We start from the raw sequence: 17,476 nt of genomic DNA, 5'->3' as shown, positions 1-17,476 counted from the left end.
CAATATCAGCCATACAGCGCCCCCTGATGGTCTGTTTGTGAAAAGGAATAGCTTTCTCATGTAAAAGGGGGTATCAGCTACTTTAATTGGATAAAGTTCAATCGTTGGTCAGAGTTTCTCTTTAAGGTGCACACACATACACTATGGTTGTTGCCTGAAGTGATCAGGACTTGATCCTTCGGGCATTGGTTTTTATGGAGTAGGGAGGAGGGTGATAGAGAGGATCATGATAGAGTTGCTTTTGGCTGGAGGGATAAGAATGAGAACGGTGTGCCCGGGGGTTGCTGTTATTTAAAGATACAGCATTACTGATCTTTAAACAAGCTCAGCAAAATTCCAAAGCAGGTTAGCACAAGTTGTTTTAGTGCATGAAGCAATTTAATGCATAAGTCAACACAAAACTGACAATTGTTTGAGGGCTGTGGAGAGTCCCCTTCTCCAGAAAGTGCAGAAAAACATGCCTGCATTTTCTAAAGAAAGGGACCCTCTGCTGCCTTTAGCAATTGTCAATTTTTGTGTTGAATTATGCATTAAATTGCTTTGTGCAGGAAAACATGTGTTAACCTGCTTTGGACTTTTGATATTGATGGGTGACATTGCTTAGCTCCCTGGTTATGCACCCACCTTTTGGGAAAAACCTATTGAATTTAAATGAGCTCAGTGGACATCTGCATATATTCTTTAGAATAATGTGTGAACACACCTTAAAGAGGAACTTTAATGTATATAAAGTGAATTAAATAAATGGAATAAATAAAGTGAATGCATATAAATGGATGAAATTGCTAATTTTTACATTATAATTTTAGACATTATTTAGAAATGATTTATCACAAGTGACAACATCTTTACTGCTGGCAAGGTGCATCATTTCGGAATGTTTGTTGTGTGTTCCGAAGTGAGCAGAAACACCTGGTCTCCCAGAATGCTCTGGGGCAGAAAGCTGCATAACTAAATAGCCTAGACTAAACATCACTAGGAGGGTAGGGTAACATACCAATATACAGCAATATATAGATATAAAAGTGTTTCTGATGCTGAAACAAGATTAATTGAAATCAAATTTGGACTCTCGATTAAGTGCATTTGTCTCGTTAAAGCAAATCTCAAGTGTATTTAATAAAACAGATAAGTGAATAAAAAAAACAGATAATCCCCTATGGAGTGGGAAGGCTCTGGGTTCTATAGAGCCTTCCCATTCCTCTCACGGTCCCCTCGTTCCAATGCTGTCACCCCCATTCAAATCTGCCACCACAAGAGGCTTTCGGAAAAGCTTTGGGAGCATGGGTAACTCTATAATGGGGGTAAATGTCGCTGGAACGAGGGGACCTATAGAGAACCAGGAAGGCCCTATAGGACCCAGAGCATTCCCTCTCCATAGTTGAGTATTTTATTTTTTTATTTTAAATTCACTTCAGATTTGCTTTAAGTCTATAGATGTAATGAATATTATCCTTTGTTAAACTGCATACCAGGTTCAAGTGTTCATAAAGTTTAGTTTTACAAGTACTGTATAGGGATGGTGAGATGCAAATATTTGCGGGTTCTGAGTTGATGCAGGTTTGTGCACATCTTGTATGCAAATGCATTCAGCTTGGAAATGAATCAAAATTCACCCTGGCAGGATTTGTTTGATCAATTTTCAAGCTAGATAATTTGCATTCAGTTAATTCATAAGCCATCAACTCGGAATTATATGCATCGCATTGACCATCTCTGGTACTGTACTATGAGAGAGGAGGAGTAGAGCAACAGCAGTCTGCTTTTCAAAAAGATCCATGCAATCGGCTGCATAGGCCAAAGGTGCAAAAAAGGTGTTCTTGTTAGCCTGCAGTAAAACATGTACAGTTCTACTTTCTACATGGTGACGTAGCACGCTATAGTAGCTGGCCTGCTGAAAACTCTCTGCTGCTTAATGCCGACCTTTAATGACTAAAAAGATTACCAAAATCTAGGCATTGTCTACTAAATTACACTTCAGCTGGGAATACACCATGAGTTTTTTTGGCAGATAAATGGCTCCATAGATAATTTCCATGAGTTTTTTTGGCAGATAAATGGCTCCATAGATAATTTCCAACAGGTTCGATCTGATTTTAATCGTTTTTCTGATCGATCTTCTCATAGAAGTGAATGGAAATCAATAAGATATCCGATATCATTGTGTATTCCCAGCATTACGGCTTTACAGGGTTAACAGTCAATGGCTTCACTACAGCAGCTCACTTCCTCTTGTGGAGACTACATGGCTCTTTACTAGGTCTTCATCACGATTAAATCGCATGCTACCAAAGGGATCTCATTTTCCTTTCTTGTTATACACAGGGAGTTTTAGGCAGCCAACCGCTTTGAACAAGAAAATAAGTATGTCAGCCATACCCCCCCCCCCCCCCCCCAAAAAAAAGTAAATATTGATTTTTAGAAATTCACTGTTTACCCTCAGGATAAATTGTTGACAGAAGTACTTGGCATCTGCTTTCCATCCTGCAAAGCAATCCCATTGATCAGTGCATAGACCAACAGGATACACTGGCACGAAGCTCAAAGATGCTTTTGCTGGGGAACCTAGTATAACCTCAATAGTAAAGTATTGAAAGCCCCAGCATAAAGCATCTTTGAATCTGCCACCAGGGCTCCTCATTAGTCTTTTGACCTGACCAATGGAAATACTTATTGTTCCAGTAAATATACCAATTTTTATGGTATATATGGTACAAAAAAGGCTCTCCTTAGCAACTATTTAAGAGATGATAGAAGTACAGAGATGAAAAAAGAATTATTATTTAATAAAAATGTATTGTTTGTTTTAATTTAAAAAAAGAAAGTTTAATTTTAAATAAACTTTTTTTTAGCCCTGTTAATGGCATAAAACTCAAAATTAAATGTTTACTCTAAAACATTAAATACAACAAAAATGAATAGAAAACCTAAAAAGTCTGGTTTAATGTCATTCCAAGGCATATTTACAACTCGCTGGAGCTAACTGATAAGATTTCTGGTTGCGGGACAAATTATGAAATTATATTGTAATTAAGTAATTACTGAGCTAATAAAGTAGAGAAAAGGTGCATACAAACATCCAATTTTTATTTGTTAATTATTGGCCAATTTCACCACTTCCATGTAGTATGAGAGCATTCATACTATTCAAAATCTGTCCTCATACTAAATGGAGGTGGTAAAAATGGCCAGTGATTGGCCATTCAGAATTGGATGTGTGTATGCTGCTAAAGTTTTCTGCTTCCCCCCTGGACATTGCAGAAATTGTCTGCGTTTTTTTTACACTGATCAGTATTAGCTGAACATAATGTGATCATTTCAATAGCAATCATAAAAATTAGCTTATAAGAGAAGTAGAGAGTTAAATATTGACCCTTTCAGAAACTTCAAAACCATTTATATTTTTTTTCTATTAATTTTATGGTGTGCTCAATGCTTTGGATAGATGGTATTTGAGTTTCTTCCCACTTAACACTGTGTTTGAAATAGGTAGGGGTTAAAAAAATGCCCCCTTTTACCTTGGAGGGTAAGGACATGGTGGGTTCCTTTATGATTAAAGAGGAATTCCAGATTTCACCTCATACATGAGGGTAGATACCATCATCTCCCTGAGTACAAAATGGGAATGAGACATAGATGAGGGGGCTTTGCAAGGAGGAAAGATTTCTACCCCCTTCTTGCTGTTTTCCACCCCATGACATGGAACAAACAGGCTGGTATTGTACAGTTAGCTGCCATTCTGGGGTAGAAGATTGGGAGGCAGTGTGCACTAACCCTGACGATTTTGGAAACTGAATTGGGCCCAGTGTCTTTCTGCCCACTTTCCGTGTATGGTCAGTCTTATTATATGAAAGCTATGTTAAATAAATAACTAACAGATCAATATTATCTGCACATTAGATGACTGTACAGATGTTATTCATATAAAAAATACATTTTCTTTTTCCAGTAAAAGCTAATTAATATAAAATTCTTTATTCCAGGGAGATAACGTATTGATAAACACATATAGTGGTGTGCTGAAAATCTCGGATTTTGGAACCTCAAAGAGACTTGCTGGTATCAACCCAAATACTGAGACATTTACTGGTGGGTCTTTAACATCTATTAAAACAACAATTATTGTTGTGCAAGGCACAAAACTTTATTATGTTACCTATACATCCCAATTTGCAGACAGTTATCATTTTTAGAAATGTAAACCATGACGACAGTAACACTTTTCCATATTACAGCATGTGTTATTTGTTGAAAAAACAGAAAGTAAAGTTTTCTGTATGTAATGTTTAATTTACATTAGGAAGGATGATAAACATTTAGAGGGATATTAGAGCTCCTTGCTTCTTCTTCAGCAGCCTTGCCTGTTCTTCTACATACACTCCCTTTTAGGGCCATTTTCCACTGAAAAATCGATTACGCTTCTCTATTTCCAGTGCTACAATTCGCAGGTGTAAAGCGTGATTGCGGGATGTTTTTAATTTGTGAATGGAGGAAAAAATAAGGCAGGAAAATGTTGTGAATTTCCAGTTTGCAAAAAAATCGTATAGCTGCGGAATTGCTATGTAATTTTCCTGGGCCCCTATACTTTGTACAGGAGTTCAAGCACCCAAAAAATGCAGCCGGCACAACTCTAAAACATTTTAAAAATGCCTATTTTTCCTAATGTCCTTATTAGTTGCTATCTATTCAGTACCGGTAAATTGGCAATAAACCAAACTACAGTATGTCAAATGCTGCATTTAACCCATTCAGTTCTAAAATGTTTAGGTGAAAAATCCACCTGGTTTCATGTTGTAATTTCTAACCTGATCGAAACCTCACCCTCGTTTGTTGGTATTTTCAAATTCACAAAATGTGAAGTGAGGGGTCTGAGTGATGTTTAGCAGCAAACTGCGGTAATAGAGTTGCTGCAGCAAGCTTGTTCTGATGTTTTCTACATATTCATGCACTCCAGTTGTCTTGTTGTTTTCCCCACACATTCCAATACGCGTGGACAGGACCGCAAATAAGTAACGAAAGATGAGTCACATGAGATTGCTTCATTTTATGGTCTCTCCTTGTACTAATGATCCCTTCACATTTACTCTTATTAAATATGCACATCCTGCATGAGTAACATTTACCACATGCAAAAAAAATCTTTCACAGATGGTCCATTATCAGGTTTATCACAGGTTTCAGAAAGCTAGAAACAATTCTTTTGAATGCAGATAGTTAAAGTGTACTTTAGATGGGCAAAGAAAAAGATTTGATACTTACCTGGGGCTTCCTCCGGCCCCATGAGCAGTGATGCATCCCTCACCGTCCTCCCTAGTGTCTCTGTTTGCCTGGTATTGGTCCCAGTATTCTGGCTCAGTTGCGCCAGTTGGCTTCTTTGAGCATGCACAGAGGGGCCAGTGTGCGCAGAAAAGCCGACTGGTGCGACTGAGCCAATTTACTGGTACCAATACAAGAAGAACGGAGGCACTGGGGAGGACGGCAAGGGACGCTTCGCTGCTCATTGGACTGGAGGAAGCACCAGGTTTAAAATCTTCTTCTTTTTCCCCGAAATGAAATATGTTTACTTTAAGCATTAAAATGAAGGTGCATACTTTTTTAATATTTTACTATTTGGCCACAAGATGTCCTTGTGCATTGTTTCCTATAAGTACGCTAAACAGGAAGTAATGCATGGATGTTTTTTACATGGAAGTTACAATGACGCAGGCATCTCGTTGATGATGGCGATCATTGTCACAGGGACTTTGATTAATGAATGGAAACTGCATTCCCATTCATTCATCTCCCCTCTAACAGGCAGTGGGAGCGCGCGTGGGAGCAAGCAGCTACTATCTGCAGCCATTGATGATTATTCACGTGGCTGGGATGGAGCTCAAGTTCTGCCCGACATAGGTATACTGTAGTGAACCACGAAAGTGGCTAAGCACTGCAAATTGCTGGGCTGTTCTGCTGATCATTTACTTCTAATACTTTGAGCCTTGGACTGTGAACAAGCATAAAGATGAGATGCTTCTGACTGAAGTCTGACTAGATAAAGCTGCATGCTTGTTTCAGATGTGTGATCCAGACACTACTGCAGCCAAAGAGATCAGCAAAAAAGAACTAAATATGGCGACCTGCATTTTCCTCCAAGTTCAGGTGTCCTTTAAACCCAAGATAATATGGGACTTAGGAGTTCTAATATGGAGTCGTGCTACACATACGACTACTTTTGTCATATGTTTATTTTCACTTCAGGTTTGCTTGAAATTAGTGGTAATTTATCCTGATAATATGTGCAATGTTGAATTTATTTCTTATTTCAGGCACACTTCAGTATATGGCTCCAGAGATAATAGATAAGGGTCCAAGAGGATATGGAAAGCCAGCTGACATCTGGTCACTTGGATGCACAGTCATAGAGATGGCCACAGGAAAGCCTCCGTTTTATGAATTAGGAGAACCACAGGCTGCCATGTTCAAAGTATGTTTGGTGAAACGTAGGGTCATAGATTTACAGTACTTGAAAGAAACTAATAATTCCTATAGCATTCCCGTGTATATTCTCTATATTTGGGTTTCACAAAGTATGGGCAAAAAATATATTGGTATTTTTTATGGCTTTCCTCCCCAAATTACCCCTAGACTATGGTAAAGATGACTGACAATGAAAGGACATTATACTGTGAGGTTCTCCTTTGCATGCTTTTTATATTATTCAAAAAGCTGTGAGCGAGAGGGGAGCGGTTTCTCCATTCATAACTCTGTTCAAGATGTGAGTCAGGACAGAACAGCAGGATGCAAATGAAGCCCCTCCAGGGGCGTAGCAATAGCCATAGCAGCTGCTATGGGGCCCTGGAGCAGAGGGGGCCCAGGTAGTACTATATGTATTCAATATTAACTTTCTTGTGTACCTCCACCATATGAATTTGTCTTACTGCCCATGAACTATATCCTGCAATGTAGATTGCATGAGAATGTAAAATGCTCAATAGGGTTGGGGAGAATGGCATTGCTGAATATTGTCTAAATCTGGTGGCCCTATGAAAGTTTTGCTTGGGGCCCCATAATATCTAGCTGGAGGACTACCTAATACTGGAGTACCTCTGGCTACCAATACTGGGGGTTTCCTAATTTTTGGGGGCACCTCAGGCTACCTAAAACTGGTGTTTGTGGGAGGGCGAAAAAAGGTACCTTATAATATTTTTTTTGGGGGGGGGGAGGGGGCAACCAACATTTTTGGTATGGGGCCCCATGGTTTCTAGTTATGCCCCTGAGCCCCTCATATTGCTACATCTGCCCACCAGGAAATGGCTGTATTGAATCATTCATTGTAAATGTCCTGTTCCTTATACAGTATCTACCATACTTTAGAGGGCTCAGAAAATGTCTATTTCTATGTCAAAACTGTTATAGTGTTATTTAGCCATTAGTGTCTTTATTAGAAACAGGAAGTTCAGCTCCATCACCTGTTAGTAGCACAACTGCCTTGAGTATCTTACTACCCTAACATTTAGATTCTGGTTGTACAGATATTATGCTAGGTACACACCATACAATTTTCTGTTAGATTTTCTGTTAAGGTGCCCATACATTAGAACGAATATGGGCAGATATTTATCTCTAGTCGAATCTGATTAGAGATACATTTTTCTCTAATCAAATCTGCCCATACACTACAGGCCGATTGCCGTCCGATTTCAGCATGAAATCATCAGGGAATCTGCTGAGCTGCCGCGTCCACCCCGCCGTTGCCCCCATAATGTATAAATGTATGTAGTGTAGTGCATTTATACATTACCTGTCCTGTAGCAGCTCGCCAGGATCATCCGTCCATCTCGCTGGTAAGCCACATACACGCTAGCGGCGCATAGCGTCTGATGTCAGACGCTATGCGCCTTTGTGACGTCAGACATAGCGCCGCCGGCGTGTATGCGGAGCCCGGCGAGATGGACAGAAGCCGTGTGGAGGCTGACAACGGACAGGTAATGTATAAATGCACTACACTACATACATTTATACATTGCGGTGGGGGTTTCGTCGTTTCGTCACTCATTCACAATTCGGCCGCCGTACCGCCGTGCACCCGACCAACCAACTTCGCCCCAAAATTTTCCAGCATGCGCGATCGACCATGTGGCCAATTTCTGGCCCGATATTAAAAACAAGGAACACGAAGAGCCCCAATAGTGTAATATGTACTGGTAAATGGTTACTAGATAGAGTAAATAATAATACTCACAAACCAGGGTTACCATTAGGCAACCACTGTAAAGGCAGGTGGGGAGATTTTCCTGACCCCACTCAGGAATAAGAAGTCGCTCTCTGTAGATGAGAAAAAGGGGGTTCAACCCTCCACCCAGGGTGGACTCAATATTATGCAGGAGAACAGAGGCGCCAAAAGGATAAAAGGAAGCTAAATGAGCTTAAAAACCAAATTCTTGGTAAATAGAGGAGGTAGTGGTGGACTTACCTGCTCCAAGTAGACACACAACGACTGTAGTAAAGACAGTCAATATATTTTATTTATGAAATCCAAATATCGCATATTTGGAGTTCATAAATAAAATATATTGACTGTCTTTACTACGGTCGTTGTGTGTCTACTTGGAGGAGGTAAGTCCACCACTGCCTCCTTTATTTACCAAGAATTAGTTTTTTAAGCTCATTTAGCTTCCTTTTATCCTTTTGGCCCCTCTGTCCCGAAATTGGTTGCTTTTTCGGTCGGGCATGCACTTGGCAGCACCAATTTTCATCCAAATCGATTATAATAATCAAATTGGATGGTCGATTGGTTGGTTGGTCGGCTAGTGTATAGCCCCCTTTGAGGTGGCCATACACTGGTTGATTTGCCATCAGATTCGACCAAAAGATAGATCCCTCTGATCGAATCTGATCAGAGAGGGATCGAATGGCCACCTTACTGCAAACAGATTGTGAATCGATTTCAGCCTGAAACCGATCACAATCTCTGGAGCTGCTGAAGTGCCCCCCCCCCCCCACCTCCACATACATTACCTGTTCCGGCCGGCGCAAGTCCCCTGGTCCACCGCGGTCTTCTTCTCCGCCTGGTTCCCGGCTGGCATCTTCTCCCATCACCTTCCGCATCACACATCCGGCATCCGCGTATAACTTTCTGTCACTCCAGTGACAGCGGAAGTTCAAATAGAGCGCCCTCTATTTGTTCTTCCGCTGTCACTGTAGTGACACAGGAAGTTATGCCGGACGCTGTGATGCGGAGAAGATGCAAGCCGGGAGGTGACAGCGGGGACTCACGCCGGCGGAGCAGGTAATGTATACCCGCTGTATTGCATCGGTCGTCTGGCATTCGAACGCCGCTATCGATGCACTCCCGACTTGCCGGCTATCGAGAAAAATCTTCCGCACGGATGGATCGATGGGAGTCGACGACAACGATGGATTTTGGACGGAAGTCTATCGTTCTGTCAGCGGTGTGCGCGGCGATTTCACGGCCGTTTTGATCACTGTGATCGAAACGGCCGTATTTCGGCGGGAAAATCGTTAGGTGTATGGTCCCCTTGTGTACTAGGCAGGACATTTGACAACCAATACAATCATTCATTGTCGTTTCAGCTACGTGCTGGGTGTCTGTACAGTCATCCCTGATTTCCTGTTAATCCACAAGCAACTACAATTCAGTCATGGTAGAGAACCCTCCAGCCCCTTCTTTCCCCTCCAGAATATTCCTCCCCCCTATATATTTTGTATTCATTGCAATTTTGTGTTTTACAGAAGAATTCACTTTTCTGATTTCTGGTTTTTTGTTTGTAACCTGCTATACTGCTAAATTCACAAATGAGATAATGTATTTGTAAAATATTTTAGCTATAAAAATATATTTAATTTTGTGCAAATGGCCCTATGACTAAGACTGAGCATAACGGCACAGACCAGCCAACGCAGCCTATTCTATTCCACTTCTCAACAAGTGAATAGCATGAGCAAAGCCGCTCCGCAGGTCTGCTGAGAGGATAGAGCAGGTGAGCAGACAAATGAGTCATCAGTCTACTTCTCCTCTCCTGTAATCAAGCTATAATAAAGCTTTGTACAGAGGTTACATAAATGTCTCCCCAAACTATCTTTTGTGATTGCTTTAGGTGACAGGTGTCTTGTATACACCAGCGGTTCTGGAATTGGGCATAAAGAGATAATTTGTATATTCAGTAGCGGTGCATTGGCAAAGGCTAGAAAGCCAGAAAATTCAGTTCAAATTAATTTAAGTCTATCAGACATCGACATAAAGACCTAGAAGTCCATATCAAAGCAAAGTGCTAAGTAGCGATGCATTGTGGGTATCCACAGATGTTCACTTAAAGCAGAATTATTGCAAATGGCTTTTGTTTTAAGAAGGCCATTCACCCTAAGCATTGCGTTTTAGTAGGAGGGCTCTCGGTCTCTTTTAGTCCCCTATACTTTCTTAGAGGTTTTGGGTCACTCCGAGCAGCTTGGCTACTCTTTAGGTCACAGTTTTCTTACAGTCAGTGTACAAAGCTCTGCTTGCTTGTGAGCAGGACATTATGTGTTCTAGAGTGGAGAGAGAGAAGGAAGGATTAGAAGAATACATCCTAGGGCAGCCAAATATAATTGCAGTTGGCCAAGGATTTTCCATCTCCGCTTCTTGCTGAAGGGTAAACTGCTAACACTGGTTGAACTCGATGGACGTATGTCTTTTTTCAACCCAAATAACTATGTAACTACTATGTAACTATGGGGGACACTTGTACACACATTAGTTTGTCACCTGAAACAAATGCAAATTACTGTTTCAGGTTATGCAAGTCTGATGTGTATGTAGCTTGACAACTCCATGACGTTCTCTAGAAGAGCCCAATAGGTTCACTTTACATTCCTGCCTCCATACTTCTTCTAAAGATTTCCTTTTGCCATCATCTTTAGTCTGTTGGCACGGTGATGTAGTGGATAGCACTCTCTTCTTGCAGTACTAGGTTCAACATTTTTACTAGGACTTTCAATGTTCTCAGCACGTTTGTCTGGGTTTTATCCAGACACTCTGGTTTCTGCTCACATCCCCAAAACATACTGATTAGTCATTTCTGTAGAGTGTACAGGAAAAGAGTCTGAAGATGGCTTATTGGCTAAACATTTCTTTTTCTTTTAAGTTAACTATTACAGTGAATGATATCATCCTGATTCAAAACTTTAAGCTTGTTTCATTGCAGAGGAGATTCCGCTAAGCAGCAAACACACACTCTTACCAGTTAGGGACTGTACACTAGAGAGTAGCCACCTGGCAAAGCATTGCATTGCAGACATGTTTACTTGCCTTTGGCCCTTGGTAACTAGGCTGAAATTTATTTTCATAGTACTGGAATGTGCAACAATACAGGTTGACATGTATAGCGGCCTTTCGTCACCACTTTATAAATTGGCAGGAGGCTCATACTGTATGCTTGTCTTTGTAGAAGAGAGAGGTCTTAGCCGGAAGTATTCTATAGATCCCAGCACTGCACTGATTATTATGTGACCAATGTTTGCTCAGTTAGGGCCGCTTCAGGCAGATGCTTGGCGGGCGTTTACTGCCAGCGTCCGGAACTTGTCGTCAAACGCTCCCGTTCAAGTAAATGAGAGTGTTTGTATTGGGCGGCGTGGATCGATTACTGTCGTTTGCGCGAATGCTGCATTCCAATCACGATTTTCCCCCGTCATTCCAGGTGACCCTGGACAACGCCGCTAGAACTCATCTGAACCGGCCTTTAATTCTCTGCCTCCAAGAGCAGTCATCTCAATTATCAGCTGCATCTGTAAACATGAGGTTATCACCCAATTAACTGTCCAACTGGGCAAGTGTTCATCCTGAATAGCCATGTAATCTGGACCCCAATCTGAACCAGTCCGCACGGAAAAAAATGTACAATAATGAAAAAACAAAATGCAGATACTTAAGCACGCAGTACTGTGATTATGGTCCTTAGTAAATATACATATAGTTGCAATGTACATGATGTTAAAAACAAATCTGAGCAGTAAAAATAGCTACAGCAACATTTTCATTAATTGTATAATGTTGGTGTCTTCAACATAGGTTGGCATGTTTAAAATACATCCAGAAATCCCAGAAACTATGTCATCAGAGACCAAGGCTTTTCTTCTGCGCTGCTTTGAACCTGACCCAGTGAAACGTGCAACTGCTACTGATCTGCTTATGGATGAATTCTTGAAAGTTTCCACTAAAAAACGAAAGTCATATCTAAAGCTAGCAGGTAAACAGCAGAGTTCTTACAAATAATCCACTTAGAGTTGGGTCCCAAAAGTGTTGATACCTGGCTGATGGCATCGGGCATGCAGGATGAAGAAATTAGCTGCCTCTAAAACATGAAGGAGCACTATTGATTAACATGTTTTTTTCAATTTAGATGAGACTAGTTTGGGAGTGCTGCTAAGTAGTGGTGTATACATTTGAATGCTTAGCTCTTTGTTTACTGTTATCAAATTTTTTTTTCACATGTCACTGATGGCAAATCTGATGGGCTACTTAATCATGAGGGAAGGGAGATTCCCTCACACTACATCTGTTAATCCTGTGCGTGAGAGAGCTCTCACTAGCTGAACTGCAGCTGCATATATCTCTGACTGAGCTGTCTGCATGGAGAGCAGAGGATAAATATATCTTGTTTGTAATTGTGCATGAAACCTGACACCTGAGGCTTTTCATATCCCTCTATAGTCTCACAAAGAACCGCACTGGCACCACCCCTTAGCCAATGAATTGTTCCAAATGCAGCTACAACCTATACACAACGCATTACAGCTTTTGCCTCTGATATCTAGCATGAAAAGTAGTAAATGTTTACCCAGTTACTTAGACATTATTTGTACATTGTCATTTTAGAACACTTGGTTTGATAGTGTTCCAGTAAAACTATAATCTGTTTAGTTGGCCAGCAGAAGATATGATTTAACTATACATAATCCTGCTTTTGTGCATACAGGTATGTTACATGGATCTCACCACATCAATGGTTCTCCTTATGGGTAAAATCTGTGATGATCGCTGCTGCAGCAGCTGTTGCTGGAAGTAGTAGTGCTGCAGCTCAGGCAGTTCTGATCTATTTCCATGCAAGCTGCATAGCTTTGTCTGTCTTTCCCTGCTGTCAGCTTGTGACTGATTATCATTCACCTGTGTGGGAATCTGCATGTCTGCTCCCATTGGATGACCTCAGTATAAAGATCTGCTTCCTGCAGGGTTTCCTTGGGTTTTCATAGCTTCAGTTTAAGCCCGTCTTGCTGTCGCTTCAGCCCCTGATCGTGTTTCTTGTTCTAAAGATACTTTGCTGGTTTTGCATCATATATTGGTTCATTGCCAATATATATGCATACCAGCACGTTTATTATTTTCCTTGTATTCGTGTTACGTTGATACATCAGTGTCGCTGATATATACGTACACGAACTGTTTATTTCCTGTGTTCAGTTAGTCAGTTTTCCAGCACGTTTTGGTAGTTTGCGCGTTCCGTGAGCACCCGTGCTGAGCTAGTTATCCTGTTCCTGGTCCTGTTTGTGGATTGCGTTCATCTCTGCGAAGAGATAACGAATCCTTCTGAATCCTGTTCTGTTACTGTTTGTGGATTGCGTTCATCTCTGCGAAGAGATAACGAATCCTTCTGAGTCCTGTTCCCTGTATTACTCCAGTCCTAGTCAGCGTTCCTGCTTATGTCATATATCGGTTCATTGCCGATATATACATATGTTAGTCAGACGTTACAAATAGTTTCATTGATAGCTGTAATTGTAATACGCTAGGAAAACATACTTATTGTATATTTATCTGTGTTACGTTCATCTATCTCGATCCTGCTATTTCCTGACTATCCTGTCCTGTCTTTGTGAGGCACGCCATCGCCGCAACGCATTGGCTGCCTCATTCCAGTCTGTCTGGTTTTGGACGCTTGCTGTCGCTAAGTAGCCGCTAGCTAGCAAGCGTTCATTCTGTCTACCTGTCCTGATCTCCTCAGTTCTGGTTTATGCGCTCAGCGCTACTTTGCGCTGAGACGTTATAACGAAAGCATTGTTTGTGGCTGTCAGATCTGCACCGGCTCTGTGCGCCACAATCTCCTATTGGAGTCAGTCCTCCCCTCCACTATACTAGGGATAGCCTGTTTCTTTGTGCTAGTGTGTGTACCTCCTCCACGTCAGCTCATGCGTTGCATGCTGACTGTGGAGAATACACCACCAAGCCTTACATTATGAAAACCCCATTACCAATCCCCATTGTGGGGGGGATTCCCAGAAAGTATGACACAGTTAATTATGGTTCCTGTTCCTTTAAGAAATTTGAAGAACTTAACCCTGAAACAGAAAATGAGTTTTTCCCTGAATGTGCCAGGTTCCTGGCCAATCCCGATCTCCAAGCGACTCCTGTTTCAACCTGGGCACTCCAGCTAGTTTATATTTTGTTTAAAGGGCAATTGCTTCAGTGGGCATGTGATGTTCTCAATCATTCCGATTTGAATGAGAGACCGCTGGAATTTCTAGCGTTTGTGATCCATAACTGGTTGCGCATAGATCCATTGCCTTTTCCTCTAAATGAACTCCTGGCAGCAGGCCAATCAGCTGCTCCTTCAATTGTTTGCAAAAATGATCAGCAAGCAGAGAGTGTTCCTGATAATTTTCCTGCAGCCTTGAATAAATCACCAAAAACAGCAGGGAAAACAGCAGGGTCTAAGGCAAAACGCAAACGTTCTAAGAAACGTGTCCGATCTGCAGAGTCGTTATCCTTAGCGACTGAGACCTATAATGAGATTCTGCCATTAACAGATAATGAAATGCAATTGTCTTTCAGGGGAGTTAAATGGACTTATGAAACTACTAATGAACTTTCATCACTGGCTAGGGAAAATAAAGATTTTTGTTTAAAATAATTATCTGAGTATGATTATGAGGAGATATTACAGAGTATTGAACAAATCAACTTATTTGTGAAGCAAGGAAAGTTTGCATACACTACAGTTCAACACTTGCTACAGGTATTAGAGATTCTTAAGAATAAGGAATCTGCCAATCACCTGCTAATTAACCCAATATATGTCCCTGCCACAATCATATCTGCAAACTGTGATCTGCCTGTTAAGTATGCTTGGAATCCTCCATTTGAGAAAGGAGAGATGGAAGCTCTGGTCAATGAATGGAAGAATGATTCAAGTTCATTTTGTCAATTTTACAGTGCAAAAAGCGAATTAGTATTGAATGCATGCATTAAGTCTGCCTATAACCTAATAAAAACTGGTGTGTGTGGGTATGACTTTGTGGCTCCATTGATCGATGTGTGGAAAATGATTTTGGATGATTTTTATGCGATTCAATCAGTTGATACCAGGGAAGACACACTGTCAATTGGAGACTGTCCCACTTCTCCAGTTACTGAGTCCCTGCCATGTCTTGTGAATGTTCCTGTAACTCCACCCTGTACCATGGATAACTCAGTGTTACTTCCCAGTAAAACAGAAGCCACTGATACTTTCTTAACTTTGCCCTGCACAAATTTCTCAGCAGAGAATCCAGAGGTCCTGCTGACTTCTGAGTCCAGCCTAGCCAGTACTCATGAGTCTTTGTTGTTCAGTGAAACAGACACCAGAAAAATCTTGCCTGTCTCTGCAAACACTTCTGCAGAAATTACCCGTGTTAATAAAGTTCAACTCCTGTCTGATCCAGCAGATGCCAATAGATGCACTACATCAGTTTCCGAGTCCCAGCAATCCTGTCCAGAAACCTCAGAACCCCAGCATCTGAATTTTCCAATTTTACAATTGAATGGTGATTCAGATGCGCAAACATTGTGTCTTGATTTTCCTGTTTCTACACCTCGCTCTAGTTTCGTAAATAGCTCAGAGCATCTGCTCTGTGAACCTGAAATCGCAGAATTATTACCTTGTTCAGAAAATGTTCCAATAAATTTGCCCTGTACCATGAATTGTGCAGTAGATCTCTCCAATGAAACTCAGGTCACAGAATCATTATGCTGTCCAGCAGGTGCTTCCATGGTTTTGCCCTGCAATATGGACTGTTCAGTGATCCTGTCCAGTGAAGCTGTGGTCGCAGAGTCTTATGCTTCACCCAGTACTTTGGATATTTCAAACCCTCTAGCAGAGGAGTCTGAGGCACTGCTTACCTCAGTTGGTGTTGCAGTAATATTCACTTGTCTAGCAGCTGTTTTGGAATTACAGTCTGCTCTAATAAAACTTGGTGAATTTCTGCCCAGCAAAGCAGAAGCCATTGAAATATTGTCCTCGTCAGCAAGTGTGTTAGATACCTTGCCCTGTACACAGTCTGATTTAACCAATGTTGTTGAGTCCCTCTCCAGTGTTGTAACAGCCGAAGAACTCCAGCCCTGTCCTCTGAATGTTTCAGAAGTCTTGCCCTGTAACATGGATAATTCTGATTCTCTGGTCAAAATAATAGAAATCTCAGAATTTCAGTCCGGTCTGATGAGTGTTCCTGAAACCCAGCCCTGTATCCTGAAAGATTCTGGTTCTCTGGCCGCTGTGGCAGAGGTTCCAGAGTCCCCTTCCTGTCCAGGGAATTCCTCAGTTTTGCCTAGTCCAGTGGGGGCTGCTGCAATACTGACTTGTTCTGCAGCGCCTCATGAGCTCCAATCCAGTGTATTAAATGAGTCTCTGTCCAGTCCAGAGGTAGTTGTGGAGTCCCTATCTGGTTCAGTGCATACATCAGAAGATTTGTCCTGTCTTGTTAGTGCCCCTGAATCTGATTTGTTACTGACTTTGCTGGAATCAGCGACATCTAAGTCTGATCCAGCATTCTCGTGTAAAAGTCCAGTAGTTGCGAAGTTTAGTCATGATGATTTTTTTTGGCCAGTCCTGGTTTTGGTCCTGTCTTGGCTGACCCTGAGGCTCACAGTTCCTTGACATGCCCAGAGGTTTCTCTTGTGCCGGTGTGCCAGAATGCCCAAGTGTGTCTAAGGTGTTAGCGTGCTCTGATGCTTCCTTAGTGGGAACACGTTCTGATGTTGCCAGTCTGCCTGCATGCCCAGAGATGGTTCTGGTCCCTGAAAGCCCTGATATTGATGTTTGTCCTTGTGGCCCTGACTCGGGAATTGCCCTAGGTTCCATAGGGGTTCTTGATAGTTCTCCATGTGAGCCTAAGGGGCATTCTGACCTATGGGGATCTCTTTGGAGCTTCAAGGTGTTCTGGGAGGTCTCTGAGAAAACTTGTCCTGGTGCCTTGGACTGGTTCAACAGTGGGTTTTGTGTTGGTAAAGACAGTACCGGTGGGCATTGCAAAGGCTTTGGCGTTTCTGAACGGTTCCTGGAAGGCGGTGGGTATCGCTCAGGGAATTTCGGAGGGCTTTCTTCTGGAAATCATGGTTCTGATGGGTGTCACATTGGGGCTTGTAGTACTGATGGGCATGGTTCTGTAGGTTCTGGTTCTGATGGGTCCAGTCTTGTGGGGACTGATTCTGGAATTCGATCTTGCCGGGCTGTCCCGGTCATCATGAATTATC

The 17,476-nt window shown here is 41.8% G+C and overlaps 1 protein-coding gene across 3 annotated transcripts in view; it reads left to right on the top strand.

Moving 5' to 3' along the window:
• MAP3K5 (mitogen-activated protein kinase kinase kinase 5) overlaps positions 1–17,476 on the top strand; it is a 272,639-nt gene that overhangs the window by 209,134 nt on the left and 46,029 nt on the right. For all 3 annotated transcript variants that reach the window (XM_068231644.1, XM_068231643.1, XM_068231642.1), the window contains exons 18-20: positions 3,984–4,089; positions 6,306–6,463; positions 12,044–12,221. In XM_068231644.1, the coding sequence (XP_068087745.1) occupies positions 3,984–4,089; positions 6,306–6,463; positions 12,044–12,221 (442 nt within the window). The remainder of the gene's footprint in view (positions 1–3,983; positions 4,090–6,305; positions 6,464–12,043; positions 12,222–17,476) is intronic.

The sequence above is a fragment of the Hyperolius riggenbachi genome, chromosome 4 (genome assembly GCF_040937935.1).
Source record: "Hyperolius riggenbachi isolate aHypRig1 chromosome 4, aHypRig1.pri, whole genome shotgun sequence".
Classification (NCBI taxonomy): Eukaryota; Metazoa; Chordata; class Amphibia; order Anura; family Hyperoliidae; genus Hyperolius; species Hyperolius riggenbachi.
Note: the sequence above shows the minus strand (reverse complement) of the source record. Positions and strands in the feature narration are given on the sequence as shown.